The sequence below is a fragment of the Lagopus leucura genome, unplaced genomic scaffold (genome assembly GCF_019238085.1).
Source record: "Lagopus leucura isolate 7727_CA_CO unplaced genomic scaffold, USGS_WTPT01 Super-Scaffold_73, whole genome shotgun sequence".
NCBI lineage: Eukaryota > Metazoa > Chordata > Aves > Galliformes > Phasianidae > Lagopus > Lagopus leucura.
Genome location: NW_024962252.1, coordinates 94,329,772 through 94,345,632, shown reverse-complemented (window position 1 = coordinate 94,345,632; position 15,861 = coordinate 94,329,772). Strand labels below are relative to the sequence as shown.

General features: G+C 37.9%; 1 protein-coding gene across 2 annotated transcripts in view; it reads left to right on the top strand.

Annotated features, from left to right (window-relative positions):
• The window catches only part of FBXO11 (F-box protein 11), a 65,072-nt gene that overhangs the window by 24,984 nt on the left and 24,227 nt on the right, over positions 1 to 15,861 (top strand). The window contains exons 2-7 of one of the 2 annotated variants that reach the window (XM_042862244.1): positions 7,487 to 7,614; positions 7,721 to 7,802; positions 12,719 to 12,860; positions 14,199 to 14,328; positions 15,256 to 15,339; positions 15,422 to 15,554. In XM_042862244.1, coding sequence (XP_042718178.1) covers positions 7,487 to 7,614; positions 7,721 to 7,802; positions 12,719 to 12,860; positions 14,199 to 14,328; positions 15,256 to 15,339; positions 15,422 to 15,554 — 699 coding nt within the window. Of the gene's footprint in view, positions 1 to 7,486; positions 7,615 to 7,720; positions 7,803 to 12,715; positions 12,861 to 14,198; positions 14,329 to 15,255; positions 15,340 to 15,421; positions 15,555 to 15,861 lie in introns of both variants that reach the window. The other variant, XM_042862243.1, reaches the window with a different exon arrangement.

Below are 15,861 nucleotides of genomic sequence, written 5' to 3'. Positions count from 1 at the left end.
TGTCACAGTCATATACAATTCTGGGCCAATCACTTCCCAATTTAAGTGTTCTTCTTTCTAGTCTTAAATGGATGAGATTGACCTGTAGATTCTTAAACAGAGCCCAAACTTGCATTGTTGCTGGCCATTTTCTATTCTGTTTAATATTTTAACTGTGAAGAGACATATTGATGCTCAAAAGAAATCTCTTGTGGAAGGAGACCTTCTTAGTCACCCTTGGCTGCTGGTCTGCAAAGTCTGAGGGTAGTTAGATACCTAGCCCTAGGGAAATTTCTGCAGCAAACTTCTCCAGATATGTGTAGAATTTCTATAATAATTACTAATGAGTCCCAGAACACTCCTTGATTTGCATGTAATCTGTTGTCTTAACTCCACCTATTAGTCTAACAAATTCTGAAATATTTCAGCTTATGTCTTGATTTAATTTTCCTATTTCTTGGCTTGTTTGCTGCTGCAAGACAGATTGATGACTGCCCTTAGTTGTCATGGTAGGCATCTCAGAAACTTTTTTTTTATTTTACAGAATCTTAGGAAATTGCTAGTTCAGTATATCACTGCTCCTTGACATAACTGGGTTCCATCTGAGCCAATGTATTGATAGATGTCAGTCAGTTCTGATAGAGTCCCAGCAGGGCAGATGGCTCTGCATGGCAAGCATTTCTCAATCTGCTGTTGGGGGTAGTAGCAGGGGATTTTGCCACCACCCCTCCCAGCATTACAGCAGTGCTGTGCAGACGTGGTTCGTGGCAAAGAGATCTGGGGGAGGCTTTCATTTCCTGAAAGTTGGGTGAAATGATTGTGCCCTGAGATTATGCTCTATGGGAGTTATGCTTGAATAGTTGCAATAGTGATGGTCATAATGAGATTCCTAGCGATGTGGATTGTTTTATTACACATAAACTTTCCTGTCATTTCAAGGGGAGACTGATTTCTTTAGCTTCCTGTGCACTGCAAGAGAATCTCTGCAAATGGATCAGTTAGAGGCTCTAGAGAGCTTGAGATTGCAGATGTAGATAACCTCAAGTAAAATCTCTGCATTCTCACTGAATTGCTCACTCCTGTACTGTGTTTTCCCCCGCTTTTTTTGTTTTTAAGATATCAGAAACAGACACACAAAACCCACCTGACATACGTTCTTTAGCGTTGCTAAGGAGAGTTATTTATAAACTCCTAATTCATTCTTTGTAGTTTATGGTTATCATTAATATCCAGATTTCGTGTAATTAAAGAATGTGACCTTTCTGCTTTATAGATCAGCTACGCTATGCTTATTGGGAATAATATATTGTCTCATATGCCTCCTGTTTGTTTTGGATCTCCTGGTTGAGATGCCTTTTCCTCGGAAGGTAGGAATTTTCTTGGGAGGAAGATGAGATGGAAAGGTTTGGTTTTGCTGGTGTTTAGGTGCATTGAAGCACAGCCAGAAGCTAAAATATGGTGGTTGATCAGAACAGTTGCTGTGGTCAGCTGTAATGCAGAATAAAACACACGAACTTCTTTCAGTGTGTTTTTGGGATGCCTTTATTCTTGTCACTGGCTGTGCTGTTTTTAATGAGTTGAAAGTTGCTGTGTTTAAGCTGAAGAGGAGGATGACCTTCTCGACTGGTAGAAATGTAATGAGGATGGGCTTCTAAGTACCTTTCTTATGTAGTGCTTAAACACTGTATTCTTGCACCCTTAAAATCTACTTGGTCAGCTTTTTCCCGGTACCATCAAGGAACCGTGCAGCAAGGCCACAGCCTTGAAAGTATTGCTTTGTTAACGAGGAATGCATCCAAAAAAGGATCCTTGTCTCTTCTCAAAGAAAGCTTAGAGCAGGAGTCAAGCTGCCTATGAAGCAGGAAAGGAACTCCTTAATAAAATAATTGTAAAGCAGCCACCTGGAGTTCTGTTTATTACTTTGATGTAATACTGTTATCAGCTGGGGAAACATACAGAGGAAAAACATTATCTTATTCTGGTCTGTTGGTACTATTGTTTGAAACCTGCCAGGGCTGATTATTAGAGCTGCTAGTTCTAAGAAAGCTTTCCTCCCTTTTCTAAAATGAGTTATCCAACAAGCAGTTCAAGTATGCAGGCACCTGTGCAGTTATTCTGTGTGTCTAATAAAAATACACATGATAATGTATTTGTTTTTCACTTTTCTTTAATTGGGTGCTAGTATAATGGGGAGAGTGGCGGGACGTTTTCTGGAAAGAAACCAGAGTTTTGAATCAGATCCTTGTTAACACTTTCTGCTCCTGCCTTCTGAAAAGGAAATATTCATCGTAGTATTGAGTGGGTTTTTAAATTAGTGTGCACACATGGCTTTGTGGTAGATGGTTTTAGACTATGAATTCCCTAGTGGACGAGGCTGGGATGTGAATAGCTGCTCGTGACTGTCCATAAGTTTTAAAGAAGTACAGCTGGGGACAAGCTTTGGGCTTGCAGCCAGTTTCTTTCCCTGTTGTCAACTTTCACTTTGCCTGCTTAGTGCCAGTTCTAAGAACTTAAGTTTTTGCCTTGTGTATATAAGCTGTATTTTAATATTCAGCATTTTGATAGTGCTAACTTGACCTCACACACCCTTGTCAGAATGCTTTCCTTTTCATCTGATTTGGGTGACCTACATAAGGATTGATGTAATGAGCTTCACTATGAGCTGAGTTGGAGAAAAGATTGGATTCTTAGATAAGTTAATTTTCATTGCATCCGAAGAACAGAAGAAATATTCTGAGTCTTAAGTACTCTGTATAGTTATCATCTTGTTCCTTGTGGTTAAAAAAAGTAAATAAAAATAGATGTCTTGTAGAGCACAAGCTTTTGAACAAATAAAAATAGAGTTGAGCATCAATCCGATCTATTCTTACACTTTTTAGGTCATCATGTTATCTTACACTGCATGACCTAATTCCAAAGAGTAATAAGCTGTCTCATTTGATTATTGATGTTTAAAACCTTAAAATGTAAATTCCAGAAATAATTTTTTTGCTTTATGCGAGTACCAAGAATTTCAGTTCTCATACAGAAATAATTATCTTCATATACAACAAATTCCACATGCGAACACACTAAGACTTGTTTATCAAATAGACTGTTACAATAGGCTTTGGGTAGTGTTAGAGAAGAAGATATCTTTGGTTTATTATCAGCTTAGAAATTGTATGAATGCTTAAAGTATCCTAGCAGTCAGTAATGGTTGTTTTGTCTAGTTGTGGCTTTCCAGAAGGCAGAATCACTTTATTCTGTATGTTCAGTCTGACCTTTCCGGAGTCCTTCTGAAAGCATGCAGTCTTTGACTTAGGTTTGTTACCACCACAGACTGGTGCCTGCAACTCAGAATGGAGATATCTGAATCTTTTTCTTGCTTCCAGTTCCAAACAGCCTTGTCTCCTGTCAGAGATTAAGGTCCTTGTTCACCTGTGCCATCAGAACCTTAGAAAAATGCCACCTCCATAGTTTTATCTGTGTGCATAAAGTTGCTTTGAATACTGCTTGGAAAGTACTGCAGGATTTGGATAATGATAATTAAAACACACCACCGTGTTTATCAGAGTCTTTGTTTTAGGGCTACTGGTAGCTGCAGACTCATTTACTTCTTAGTTCAACGTTTTCTTTTACCATTAAACATAAAATGAAGGGGGGAGAACGCATACATCTTCTAGAGCTTGGCCACGGAAGACCATAAAATGCTCTTGCCATTATGATGTTAGGTCTTGCTTCAATGAATTACTTCTTGCAGTTGGACTCGATGACCCCTGTAGGTTCTTTCTAAATGAATGATTCTGTTCTGTCTTTGCACTTTGTTTTCCTCAGTAGTTGAGATTTTTTTTATTGTTATTGTGGTATTTTATTGATATTGTGGTATTCCCAGCTAGTGGCTTTCTCTTTGAGGATGAGTTAATATTCAGAGGATTTGAGGATGAGTTAAATATTCAGACATCTCCTGGATGAACATGGTTTCCTCTGCAGTCTCCACTCCACACTGCAGACTACATGGATCTGCAATGCATAACATAAACCAAGCCTTAAATGCTGCCCTGAACTGGTGGGAAAGGTTCCATGGATGTTTTTGTTTTGTTTTGTTTTTCTCTCAGGTAAGGAGTAGAATGTACCTTACACATATGCAGTCATTTCTTACTTGCTACTGTATCTGCTCATAAAAGAATGTGACATTTCTTTGGGAGGGTTTGCAAGCACATGGGATGAGTTCCTGTTGTGCTGCTGAAACATACAGCCATTTAACAGCTCGCTCCCAGACTGTTTTTATTGAAAGAAAAATGGTGGTGGTTTCTCCTTATTTTTTTTTTTTGTAGTGCTGACAATTTGTTACTGAGATGTTCATGTTTTTGTAACTATTCTAAGTGCAAATACAGAACTACAGCCATGTAGTTCTGTTCTCTAGTTAGTTTATCTTTATTTCTGTCCTTTTTTGCATTTTTTTCTTCTTTTTCTATTCCCTTAAGCTTTACTTTTCCTTTCTTAGGCATTGCGGTTCTAGGCAGTGAAAAGTGGTGAGGGCTATCATCTCAACGGGTTGGCAGCATATCTTCCTATGTGTTTTATGGGCACAGGTTTTGACCCTTTAATTTGAAAAGCAATAATTTCAAATATTTCTATCTTCTTACATAATACAACTCATATAAAGCATTGCAAGTAAATGTTTGAGAACAGACTCAGCTTTTTTAATCTCTTATGCCACAAATGTATTGACTTAAAATTTTGACAGCATCTGGGATTCATTTCAGCAGGTGTTGTATGAGAGCATTAATATTACACACATGCTCCCCTGAATTTGTTTAATGGCTTTTATCAGGCAAACGCTTCTACCATCAGCAGATATTGATAATGCCTTTTATTTATGTTAGTAGATGCAGTAGCCAGTACTGTTGCACTTCAGTTGGTTTTCTCAGAATGTTTTGGAGGCATTGAGTGTCATTTTTTCTTTCCTTAAAACAGGGCTACGTTTATGTGAGTGTTTCTAGGGCAGAATTTTCAGAATGCTTGCTTAGCACAGAAGGTTTCCAGGCAAAATTATGAGTGTTGTCATGTTACTCCTTTAGGGAGAGGTAACATCAGTGCTCCTGCCCTGCTCCTGGGCCTTGCTGCTCACATCCACGCTTCCCTCAGGTGCCCTCCTTGCCAGCCAGATAGAAGAAGGGAGATTTTAATTCTTCCAGTGCCTGCTGTGAAGTGTGAGTGAATGAGTGCATCTCTGAATGTCATCTGTGCTAGGAAGGCGATCTTGGAGCAGGACTCTTGCCATCCTTCTAAATCTGCTGTGAAAAAAATGAGTACGATTCCTTTCTGCTTAGCCAGTCTCTCCGTGTTTCAGCCAAACTGACCTTTACTTCCATGCTACCCCCACAGACTTCCGTCTTCTTTGCACTGGTAATATGTTATATGCTCAGCAGCTTCTGCTGGTTTTCTTTTAAGAGCCCAATTGGGGTTTTCCCATTGCCCTTTTCATCGCCTACGGAGAGATCAAACCTCTGCGCTTTGATTTTTTTTTTCTTTTGCTTATTATATTTTTCCTGTGTTCTATGGGGCAGTTTTGAACTATTGTATTTACTACGAAGAACAAGAAAAAAATATTGCTGTTCTGACATGCCTCATGTTCACTGTGAAATGAGAAGAGGCTTAAGATGCTCGAAATCCCTAAGTACCAGAGATCAGCAACAGAATTAATAATTACTCTATTCGACTGTAAACAAGGAAATATGGGTGTGAATATAGAGGCGTGCAGTGTTTGAGCACGCTCTGGTGCCAGAGTTTGGTTGCGAGGGAGCCTTGCTCAGGGCTGCTGCAAGGCCCGCTTCAGAGCCACAGCTCCCTGCCATGGCTGTGTGAGAGGGAAACTGGGAGCTCTTCTCTTGTAGGCTTGCTCTTCCCGCTTCTGATGCCTTGTGGTTTGCTTGACGACAGTATTTCTGTCAGAGGTGTCACAAACACGTAAAATTCCATGGCTGAATCATGGGGGTGCGGTCAGTCACCTAGTAAGGCATCAACAGCCTCCAGTGGGAGCGCGATGCCAGAGCTGTGCTGGCCGTGCCATGGGGACATACACTGCAGGTCATGCATTGGTATTTCTCTGTGTAATGGATAAGCATCCTTCAGAGACAGAGAAGTCCTCCGGTGCTAGTGGGTCTGTCAAGTAAGTAACTGGGGGGGCAGAGGGTGAGTAAGCTGATCTGGCTTAACTTAGGAGTTTTGTTATTTTAAAAAATGTTGAAGGTTTCACTCACTGTGCTCAATCTCATGTTGCTGCAAGCAAAAAGGTGGAGTTGGAAAAGAACAAGAAGGCACTAAGATAACTTCTTCAGACTGTTGTTGGTTAGGCGTCACTAGCATAGCAGCTTGGGCTATGACAGGGTGCATAAACCTACATAAATGCAATTCTCTTATAATTTATGTTTGGGGAAAAAAAGCTCGTGAGATTATTATCTGGAAATGTAAAGAAAGAATAGTTTTAGAACTTTTTGTGTTATGAGCATGGACTGTCTTAATACTTGAAGGATGCAGAATATGTGTTTTTGCTATGGTGGTTTTGTTTAGTTTTGTCTTTTCATGCTAATACATTCAAGAAGACTGCTTATTCTACAGTATTGCTTTTCTGGCCATCACTTGTACATCATGTTTTATCCAGTTCAAAAATGAAAAAGCATTAAAACAAAAAATAAGTCTGATTTTTTTCCCCTACAGTTATGTGTCTGCAGAAAATACAGCTTTTACTTTAGCAGAAAACAAGGCTTTGATTTATTTATTTTCTTGAAGACTTTTGTGTTGGTCTTTGTTAAATTACTGTAATTGCATTATGAAATCCTAGTTGTAGGATGTCTAACAATAAACAGTTCCTTTATTTGCTGGATATGTTGCATAATTAAAAATACATATAATTTTACATATAGGAATCAAATGTAGTAAATGAATATCTTAAAATGGTATCACACTTTCTGCGTTTCCTCCCCTCTTTAAAGCTACTTCATGTTCTGTCTTCTTATTCCACTGTACCAAAAGATTTATGTACTGAAGTATTCCTGAAATATTTTGGAAAAATCTGCCATGAGTTTTGAAGTAAATGCCATATTTTCTAAGGGTTTTCTTAATAACCTCTGTTTAATAGCAGAGCTCCAGTGGTCCTTGTTACAATAGTTTTACAGAGGTAAAAAGCTTGAGCTAATAGGGTAATAAAATTAATATAGTGAATAACATGTGCAAATAAAGTGAAACCCTATTTTAATCACTTTTCTTAAAGAAAAAACAACTTGTGGTGTAGCTGCTGTGTATGTGTGTTGAACAGAGGTTAATTCATTTTTGCTTTTAATGTGCTTCTTAATGTGGACGCAGCATTCATAAAACTACGTTTCATCAAATATTCCCTGTGCTTTAGCACTTTCCCTACCCTTGCCTGACTGGGTGCATTTATCTGAGAATCTGTGGTTTTTATGGTATAAAAAACACCCTACAATTCTAACTTACAAACTTTTGTTGTTATTCTTATTGACAGATGATGATGTACCTGCAGATATGGTTGCAGAAGAATCAGGTCCTGGTGCACAAAATAGTCCATACCAACTTCGCAGAAAAACTCTTCTACCTAAAAGAACAGCTTGCCCTACAAAGAACAGTATGGAGGTAACTTGGTTTGGTTTCAACTGTGAAGTAGTAATTGTCTCAGAATAGACAGCGTTTTCTGTAACTTACCTGATGACCAAATTAATTCTGATTTATTTTGTTAAAGGGTGCCTCCACTTCAGCTACTGAAAACTTTGGTCACCGAGCTAAACGTGCCAGAGTATCTGGAAAATCCCAGGATTTATCAGGTAATAACTGTGCAAAGATTAAGGGGCAGAATACATCTTTGATACCCACCCCCCTCCCCAATTTCTTTGCTCTTTTCTCCAACTGAGAAACTTCAGTAAAGGACAACTAGAAGCTTGTTCTGACCTTGAGATTTGGAACCTTGGTTTTAGTCTGACTTTAGAATCTGGTCCCTAGTACAGTTTTTTATTTCAAACCTTCCATTTTACATCCCCTCCTACATGCTGTCATTCTCTCTTTGAATTTCTGAAACTATTTAAGAATCATTTAACCATAGGTTTGTGTACTTGAAATGACCAAAACCAAACATCAGCTTGTAATTTTAATTCCAGTTTCATTTCCCAATCTGATACTGAAAGCATGGTGCAAAGACTTACTATCATAAGCTCAATTTCTCTCAACAGTTTGTGATTTTCCTTCAAGGTTGTTCTCTTCTGATACATTTTTCATTATGCTCTTACTGACCTCCTTACTTTATTGACGTGGGTAATTTTGTATAAAATCCTCACACCACACATGACACTTAAAAGGGAATTTTCCACACGTTTGCTGCATGTTGCTTTTGTTGCATTACTGAGCTCATTTGGGCAAGGTACTGGAATTGTGGAGGCTTCTCCAGCATGGAATTGTAAACTGTTTTTTGTAATTGTACTTTTGAGATTTTGAGAGTATTGAAACCAGTCACAGCTGGACAAGGGAGTGTTCTTGTCAAACTATTTGCTATTAATATCTCTCACAATATGGATGGTGGTTACTCTTTTTTCCCTTTGAGTTTTCTGAGATGGGACTCTAAATTTGTGCCAATGCTAATTGCTACAGTATTTTCTTCTTGCCTTTTTGTTGTTGTTAGCATAGATAATGGTAGCTATTGTGACTGAGTAAGCTTGAGATTTTCTGGAATATCATGAGTGGAAATGGTATGTTATCATTTGGAACATATATCTGTTTACTTAAGAACTGTAGATGAAATGAAGGTGTGGGTCTAGTAATGCAGGGTTATGCCTGGGCAGAGATCCATTCTTCCTTGTATGGACTCTGAGAAGTGCTTTCAAGTGTGTCCGTCTGGATGAGAATCAGAAGCTGAAGAAGACCATTCCTAATTTTCATCCTTATTTCAGAACAACTGCTGCTCTGAAATAGTTGCTATTTCGAAATTTTAATGTGTTCTTCCTGACAGTGTTCCAAAGTTGTTTTTTTTTATTATTTCAAGTTTTGACATAATTTTTTTCTTTTCTCTGCAACTCTGTGCCCAAATCGTCCTGGTGCTAAAGGACAGTGGCTTCCAATCCTGAGACAGGAAGATTAATGAATATAGTCATCTTGATGAGAAAGTCACACGTTATAGAAAACGTGCAAACCACTTCACTTTAGCCCTTTTCAGTAGAATAATAAAAAATGAAGAAAATAGAAGTTTAGATAAGAAAAAAGTATTATTGAGCCGTGTTTGTTACATCAGACGCATAAGCAAATTTTAAATTCAGTTCTGACTGTCTCCTTGTATCAACTGAGCTGTAAATGTCTGCTTCCGCTGTGATCTTTCAACCTTCAGTACCACTTGTCTTCTGTTCTCTTCCTTTTTGTTTATTATTGCACAGGGCTTTTTTTCCTCTCACGCCATAGTCCATAGCCCATGGCTCACAGAACTTACTGCCTTTTTGGATTTTTTTCCTTTTGCTAAAGATTGATATCCAAAATCACGTATGCCTTGTTTTCTGACATCTGTTTCTTAGCAAGAAAATGTGTTTACTAACGGCCTGTGTTCAAAGCAAAAGCTGTTAGTCACTGTCCTCACTATTAAATGGACAAAAATTGGGATCCATACAATACATAATTTGCATCTCAAGATTCACAGGATGGCAATCATAGAATCATAGAATCACAGAATCACTAAGGCTGGAAAAGACCTAAAAGATCACCCAGTCCAACCGTTCACCTATTCCCAATAGCTCCCACTAAACCATGTCCCTCAACACAACATCCAGCCTTCCATCCAATCTTCATGTCTGTACAAAGGCTAATTCACTTTCAGGCAACTTTTCCTGCCCTCCACCTTGGTAATGCTGTAGTATCAACAGAAGTAAAAATAAAAATAGAAAAATAGAAAGAATTTGAATTCAAGCACATCCTGTGGAAAAAGAATGACGTAGTCAGCTATGTTTCTAATTTTTAACTTTTTACTATATTAGCTCTTGATTAATAGTCATCAGTATTTGAATTGTCATGTTAGAGTAGTGGTCAGGGTTGGTAAGAGCCTCTTAAATTTTGTCTTTTTTAACATTTACTTTTATTCATATTGACAAAATGAAGGTTAAGTATGAAAGCTTTTCAAGCATATGAGATAACGTACTGCTATTCCTGGCAGCTGGAAAACTAACAATTCTGCTTTAGTCACCAGGTAGGGCAGTGTAGTTTTAAAGATCTGTTTTTGTGAACTGCTGAAAAGAGCATACCTGCACCTTGCCTCTGACTGAGCAGAAAGGCAGCTTGAGTGTCTTACTTCTGAAGGAAGTAAGGTGGAAGTAAGGTAAAGGTGGAAGAGGACAGCAAATGCTTGTAAAAAAAACCACTCCATTTTGTGAGTAGTGCCTAATTAAATGCCTTCCAGTTGAAATTACTAGGCAAATTGCAATATGTGATGTTGTTGGTTTTTCCTCAAGAAGAAATTTTTTTGTGTGCTGTCAGAGTTGGCTACCATTTCTTCCAGTTACAGAAACACATTTAGGTATAGTTTTTTCAATCTTGTGTTGTGGCCTAGGAAGGAGACAGAAAGAAATTCTGAGCAATGGGAGACACTATACAAGTGAACTTCCCCTTTCCATTCAAACTTAGTCAAGTCTTAACTTATATGTAAACATGAAGGAAGATGAAGTTCTGCAGGCTGTTTAATCAAGAAACCAATTGTCTAGGGAGGAAGATAATATTGCGTGCCTCAAACATTAGTGTGTTAAAAGCAGAAGACAGGTCATGGGAGGTCTCTGAGAATATTTACTGTCCTGCGTTCACAACATTACGTTTTAGCTTTTAAGACTGTATCTCCACATCTAACTGGAATGCTACCAGAAAAAGATGAATTCAGAAGCAATGCCAAGCAATCCTGTGATGCATTTCAAGGGTAATTAGGGCTGTAGAATGAGTTGCTGTTGCCTGTTTGATACACAAAAAACTTCAACTCCAGTGGAAAAATACCTTCTTAAAAACCAGCACTTAATGTGCAGGTAGCATTTTTGGGTGACTCCTGGCTGTACTCACCTCAAGAGTTGGCACATGTTCCCTATATCTTGGGTTCTACAAGTCTATCTTGAACATAAGACCTTTCCAGACTACTTGCTTGCACTGCATTAGTTTTGGTAATCTACTGGCTTTAGCCTGTAAGATTTTTATTATTAAAAATAATAATAAAGTGTATAGCATTAATAATACTGCTACTGGAAAGAACCATCTTGCCTGACTTTTGGACATTCATTCCTGTCTCCTTCCTTGCACCCATGCTGGTGGTTCTGTATCTTGTTAACAAGCTGCACTGAAGAGTCGGTCCAGAAAAATGTTAATGTGGAGGGGGGCAGGTAAGAACGAGGAAGAAGTTCTGGTGGTTCTTCCTTCTCTCCGTGATCAATACTAGCAATTTAAAAATTTATTTTGAGAGAGAATGGTGAGACTTTTTCCTTTTGTACAGCATTGATTTTTGTTTGGAGTGGAGTGCATGTAGAGCTTCTGCCCCTCTCTTGTTACTATAAAGACCAGCAGGGGAAATTGGCTTTTGTGAATCACTTGTTGCACTGTTGTATGAATGTCACCCAAGGAACAGGTTTAGGGGAAGTCACTGCAGAGTCAACAGTGTTTCAGAGTTTCTGCCATCTTGTGTATGTGAGAGGGACCTCATTTGAAAACTCTTTTTCCAAATCTAACTCCCTCAAATTTGGTAATCTTCTGTCTGAGGGTCACTTCAGCGTTTCTCTGTAATAGTCAAAATCACACTTCGTTTAGATGTTCTAGGAAAAAATTAATAATGCAAGGAGCATTACATGGGTGTAATTGCATTATGAATACAGCAGAAGCTCTTAATGCCTTGCATACAAATCCACTAAAAGTTGGAAGCTGTTCTGTATGGTTCTGCCTGAGAAGAGATCTTAAAGGCAATAACCAAACAAATGACCTCTAAAAACAAAACGACCCTGTTGCAAGGATACCTGCCATGGAAGGTCCTCATGAGAATGCAGACTGCAGATGGCCTTTTTGCTATAAGCTGTTGTATGTGATGTGCACAACGGCAGGGGTATCAAGTGCACTGATGTCTCTGCAAAGCAATGAGAAGAATGCCATATTCTCAAACCTTTCTCAAAAAATGCATCATCAGGCAAGACTGGTGCTTCATTTGGCTTCATTTTTATTTTTCTTTTTAAATTTTATGAGAAAACACATAAGTAGGAGTAAGTAGAAGGATATATTGGATTTACTGCTTGATAGTTTCCTACATCCCAGGCATATTTCTTCATAATGTGTTTATTGGGTGGAAGTGGGGAAGTTTTATTTGTATCTTCTTCAAACTGACTGCTTTTGGGTAAATTCCTTTGTTTCATAATGTTTGAACTGCTGACTCTGGTACTGGATCTTTATTACATGGATAGTATGGGTTAGTTGAGCCACAGCAAAGCTAATAGTAAAGAGCCAACGTATCTGAAATACACTTAGTAGCTGTTTTTTTGTCAATCTATAGCTTCTACCTGACACCAGGGTCAACCATTTACTTAGTTTTATCTTCAAATTCTGATGAAGGGCACTTAAAATTTGAGATTTTTGAACTTTAAGTTGGAATCTTGCAAATGGCGAGTTGGCGATGTATTTTGTTGTATCAGATGTATCAGAATTTGGGCTGCTTACGTATGTCAGTAACCTTACATAAATCATTGTTTAATAGCAGCACCTGCAGAACAGTATCTTCAGGAAAAGTTGCCAGATGAAGTGGTTCTAAAGATCTTCTCCTACCTGCTGGAGCAGGATCTCTGCAGAGCAGCTTGTGTGTGTAAACGCTTCAGTGAGCTGGCTAATGATCCAATTTTGTGGTAAGTGAATAGCTATTCCTCATTATCTTGAGAAATATAAGCTGTGCTGCATGAGATGCCAGGACAACGGAGAAAATGAACTATTGGTTAGGAGCTGCAATTAGTTGCGTTTAAACAAATTGTATTTCAATATCTCTGGTTTACACAAGCTTTATTTGGTTACTTAGGAATTTCTGATCAGGCGTGTTAAACAGTAACACTTCTGATTCTCTGGTTGTATAAATACTAGTTAAATAATGACTTCAAAATGCAGTGAGCTATTCCTTCAGCAGCCACTCCTTCTGTTCTTCCCCTCTTTAACCATGTTCACATTTCCATGGGGTTTGTATTTGACTTGAGAAGAAATGCATATCTGGATGTCAAATGCACGTTGGTCTGGTGTTACGTATTTTGGGGTTTGGTTTGGCTTTCTTTTTCTTTTCTTGCTTGTTTTTGTTTTAACGTTTGGATTCTGTGGTTGTTTTCTGACATATAAGTTCACTCACCCTGGGGTTATTGAGAACATTGATTAACGGGATCTAAATGAACATTATTTAATAAGGAAAAGTAGCGTGTTTCATATGCTGGGATTTGTTTTGTTCTTCATTTTGGGGTAGAGATTAATACTAATAACAGAGTTTGAGTATGGCATCATAGAAGTGCTGTTTTGTTTTGTCCAGGTGAATTTTGGTGACATTTTGTTGGCTGAGTTACATTTTCTAAGATTCAGTGGCATTCTGTAAGGCTAGACCTAATGTCATTCAGCTCAGGCACTGCAACTATTTGTATTCTGACACTAAACAAAGCAATCCAGTTGTTTTTTAGCTGGAGCATTATTTTCTTTTAAGCTTGTGTAATCTGTCCGATGATGGACATGCTTGAGATATGGTAAATCATTTGTTCTCTTTGAATGCATCTTTTTCAGTCTTTTTTTTTTTTTTTTTTTTTTTTGTAAGGTGAAGAATTGTTGGCACACTTAGCAGTGTTTTGTTGTTTTTATGATAGCTTTCCTAAGTGCTAAAGCACTGCTGCAATTAATACTCAATTAGACACTGATTTCACAAGCAGTGTAGCTTAAAAGAAACTCTCCCTACATTTCAGTTACATGTTGAGTATGTGACCATTTGGATCCTGAAACATATCAGAAGTTATTTTAGAAAACCTCAGAAGTCAGTCCAGTAGAGAAATTGCTTGGAAAGTGTTGAAGTGTTTGGTACTGATCTTTTCCAAATTCGTTGTCATGAACTATGTCCAATGCTGTTGGGGAAAGAAATATATATGGTTTTAGTGTGGTGTATTAAAATGAAAGAGGAATGTGTGGTACATTAATTTTCTTCTGCGATTGACACTTCTACTCAGGAAAAGACTGTATATGGAAGTATTTGAGTACACACGTCCAATGATGCATCCTGAAGCTGGTAAATTTTACCAGATTAATCCAGAAGAATATGAACATCCGAATCCCTGGAAGGAAAGCTTTCAGCAACTGGTAACAGTAGTATTAATTTATATTTCAATTTAAAGGTGATTTATGAAAGAAAAAATCTCGACTTCTGGAACATAGCTGACAATACAGCAATGATTTGGGTTTTGGAATTGAAAGTAAGTGAGATAGTGAGACTAAGGAGATGAGATTCCTGTGTTGTTATGCAGTAGGGGAATATCTGAAGTTATTTCTTGATTTCAGAGATGTTGTAATCAGGTATACTAAACGTGTGCGTGCTGATTATGAGATTCATACACTTCTTCCTCTAGCAAAAGAAAGATATCACTTGGGCTTAAATAGTGATTTACAGCTGACATGGTTGGAGCTAAGCAGATTACTTTAAAGGCATGTGATTGAACCTCTAATCCGAAGTATCAAAACGCTGTAGGAATGTCTGGGTGTGATATTTGAAAACTGTAGAAGAGGGAAATACATAAAATATCAACATTGATCTGTTATACAATGTGATGTATATTTGTTTTTAAACTTCAGAAGTTCATTAACTAGAACTTGGCATCTTGGTGCAGTACTAAATCAGATGTGAAGGTGTACAAGATTATTTTTTTTCACCGTATAAATGCAGTTTGTTTTGTGGTAAGCAGCTACAATCAAAGCATGGAAATAACAGCCTTGTTTGTGGAGCACATAAGGTACACAGCGTTTATTGTCACATTTCAGTTCCTCCATAGGCCTCTGGCTGTCTAAGAGCTGGTCACTCTTAAGATTCAGACTTTGGTTTTGGTGCTGCCATTTACAATTGAGTGCCTGATGTGGGAAGTCAACTATGATACTTAGATCCTGAAACTAACTGAAAATAGCAAGTACCTTGTTAAGTGATAAACAGATCCCTTATCTGAGCATTCAGATGTCTGGCCGTGCGTTCAGCTCCACCTGTCTGCAACTTACCGTAACCTATTTTCCCTGTTTCAGTACAAAGGAGCACATGTAAAGCCAGGTTTTGCTGAACACTTCTACAGTAATCCTGCAAGATATAAAGGAAGAGAAAATATGTTGGTATGTTTCTAAGCAGTTATTCTTAAGAATATTTATGCACCTCTGCACGGATGTCTCTCTGAACTTCTCCCTTTTCTTCTAGTATTATGATACCATTGAGGATGCTCTTGGTGGAGTTCAGGAAGCTCATTTTGATGGACTTATCTTTGTTCACTCTGGTATATATACTGATGAATGGATATATATTGAATCTCCAATCACCATGATCGGTGCAGGTATTTAAACTGAGAACATTTTTGTCTCAAGGCATCACTTGTGTTAACTACTGCCTCTGTTACAAAGACATTCTGGTGTATTAAGTATCTGATGTAAATGCCAGTCTTTCTTCATGAGCTTAGTGAAATAAATATTTTCTGTGCAAAAAAATGGTTGATGCTTCAGACCGAAGTACCATCATCTGCTTGTTAGTTCTAGGAATAACTTTTTATTTTATTAGATTAGGAGAAAAATTGAATTTGTCAGGAGGTATATTCAGTTAGGACTCCAATTGAAATTTTCAGGTGGTTCATGTGAAATTTGTTT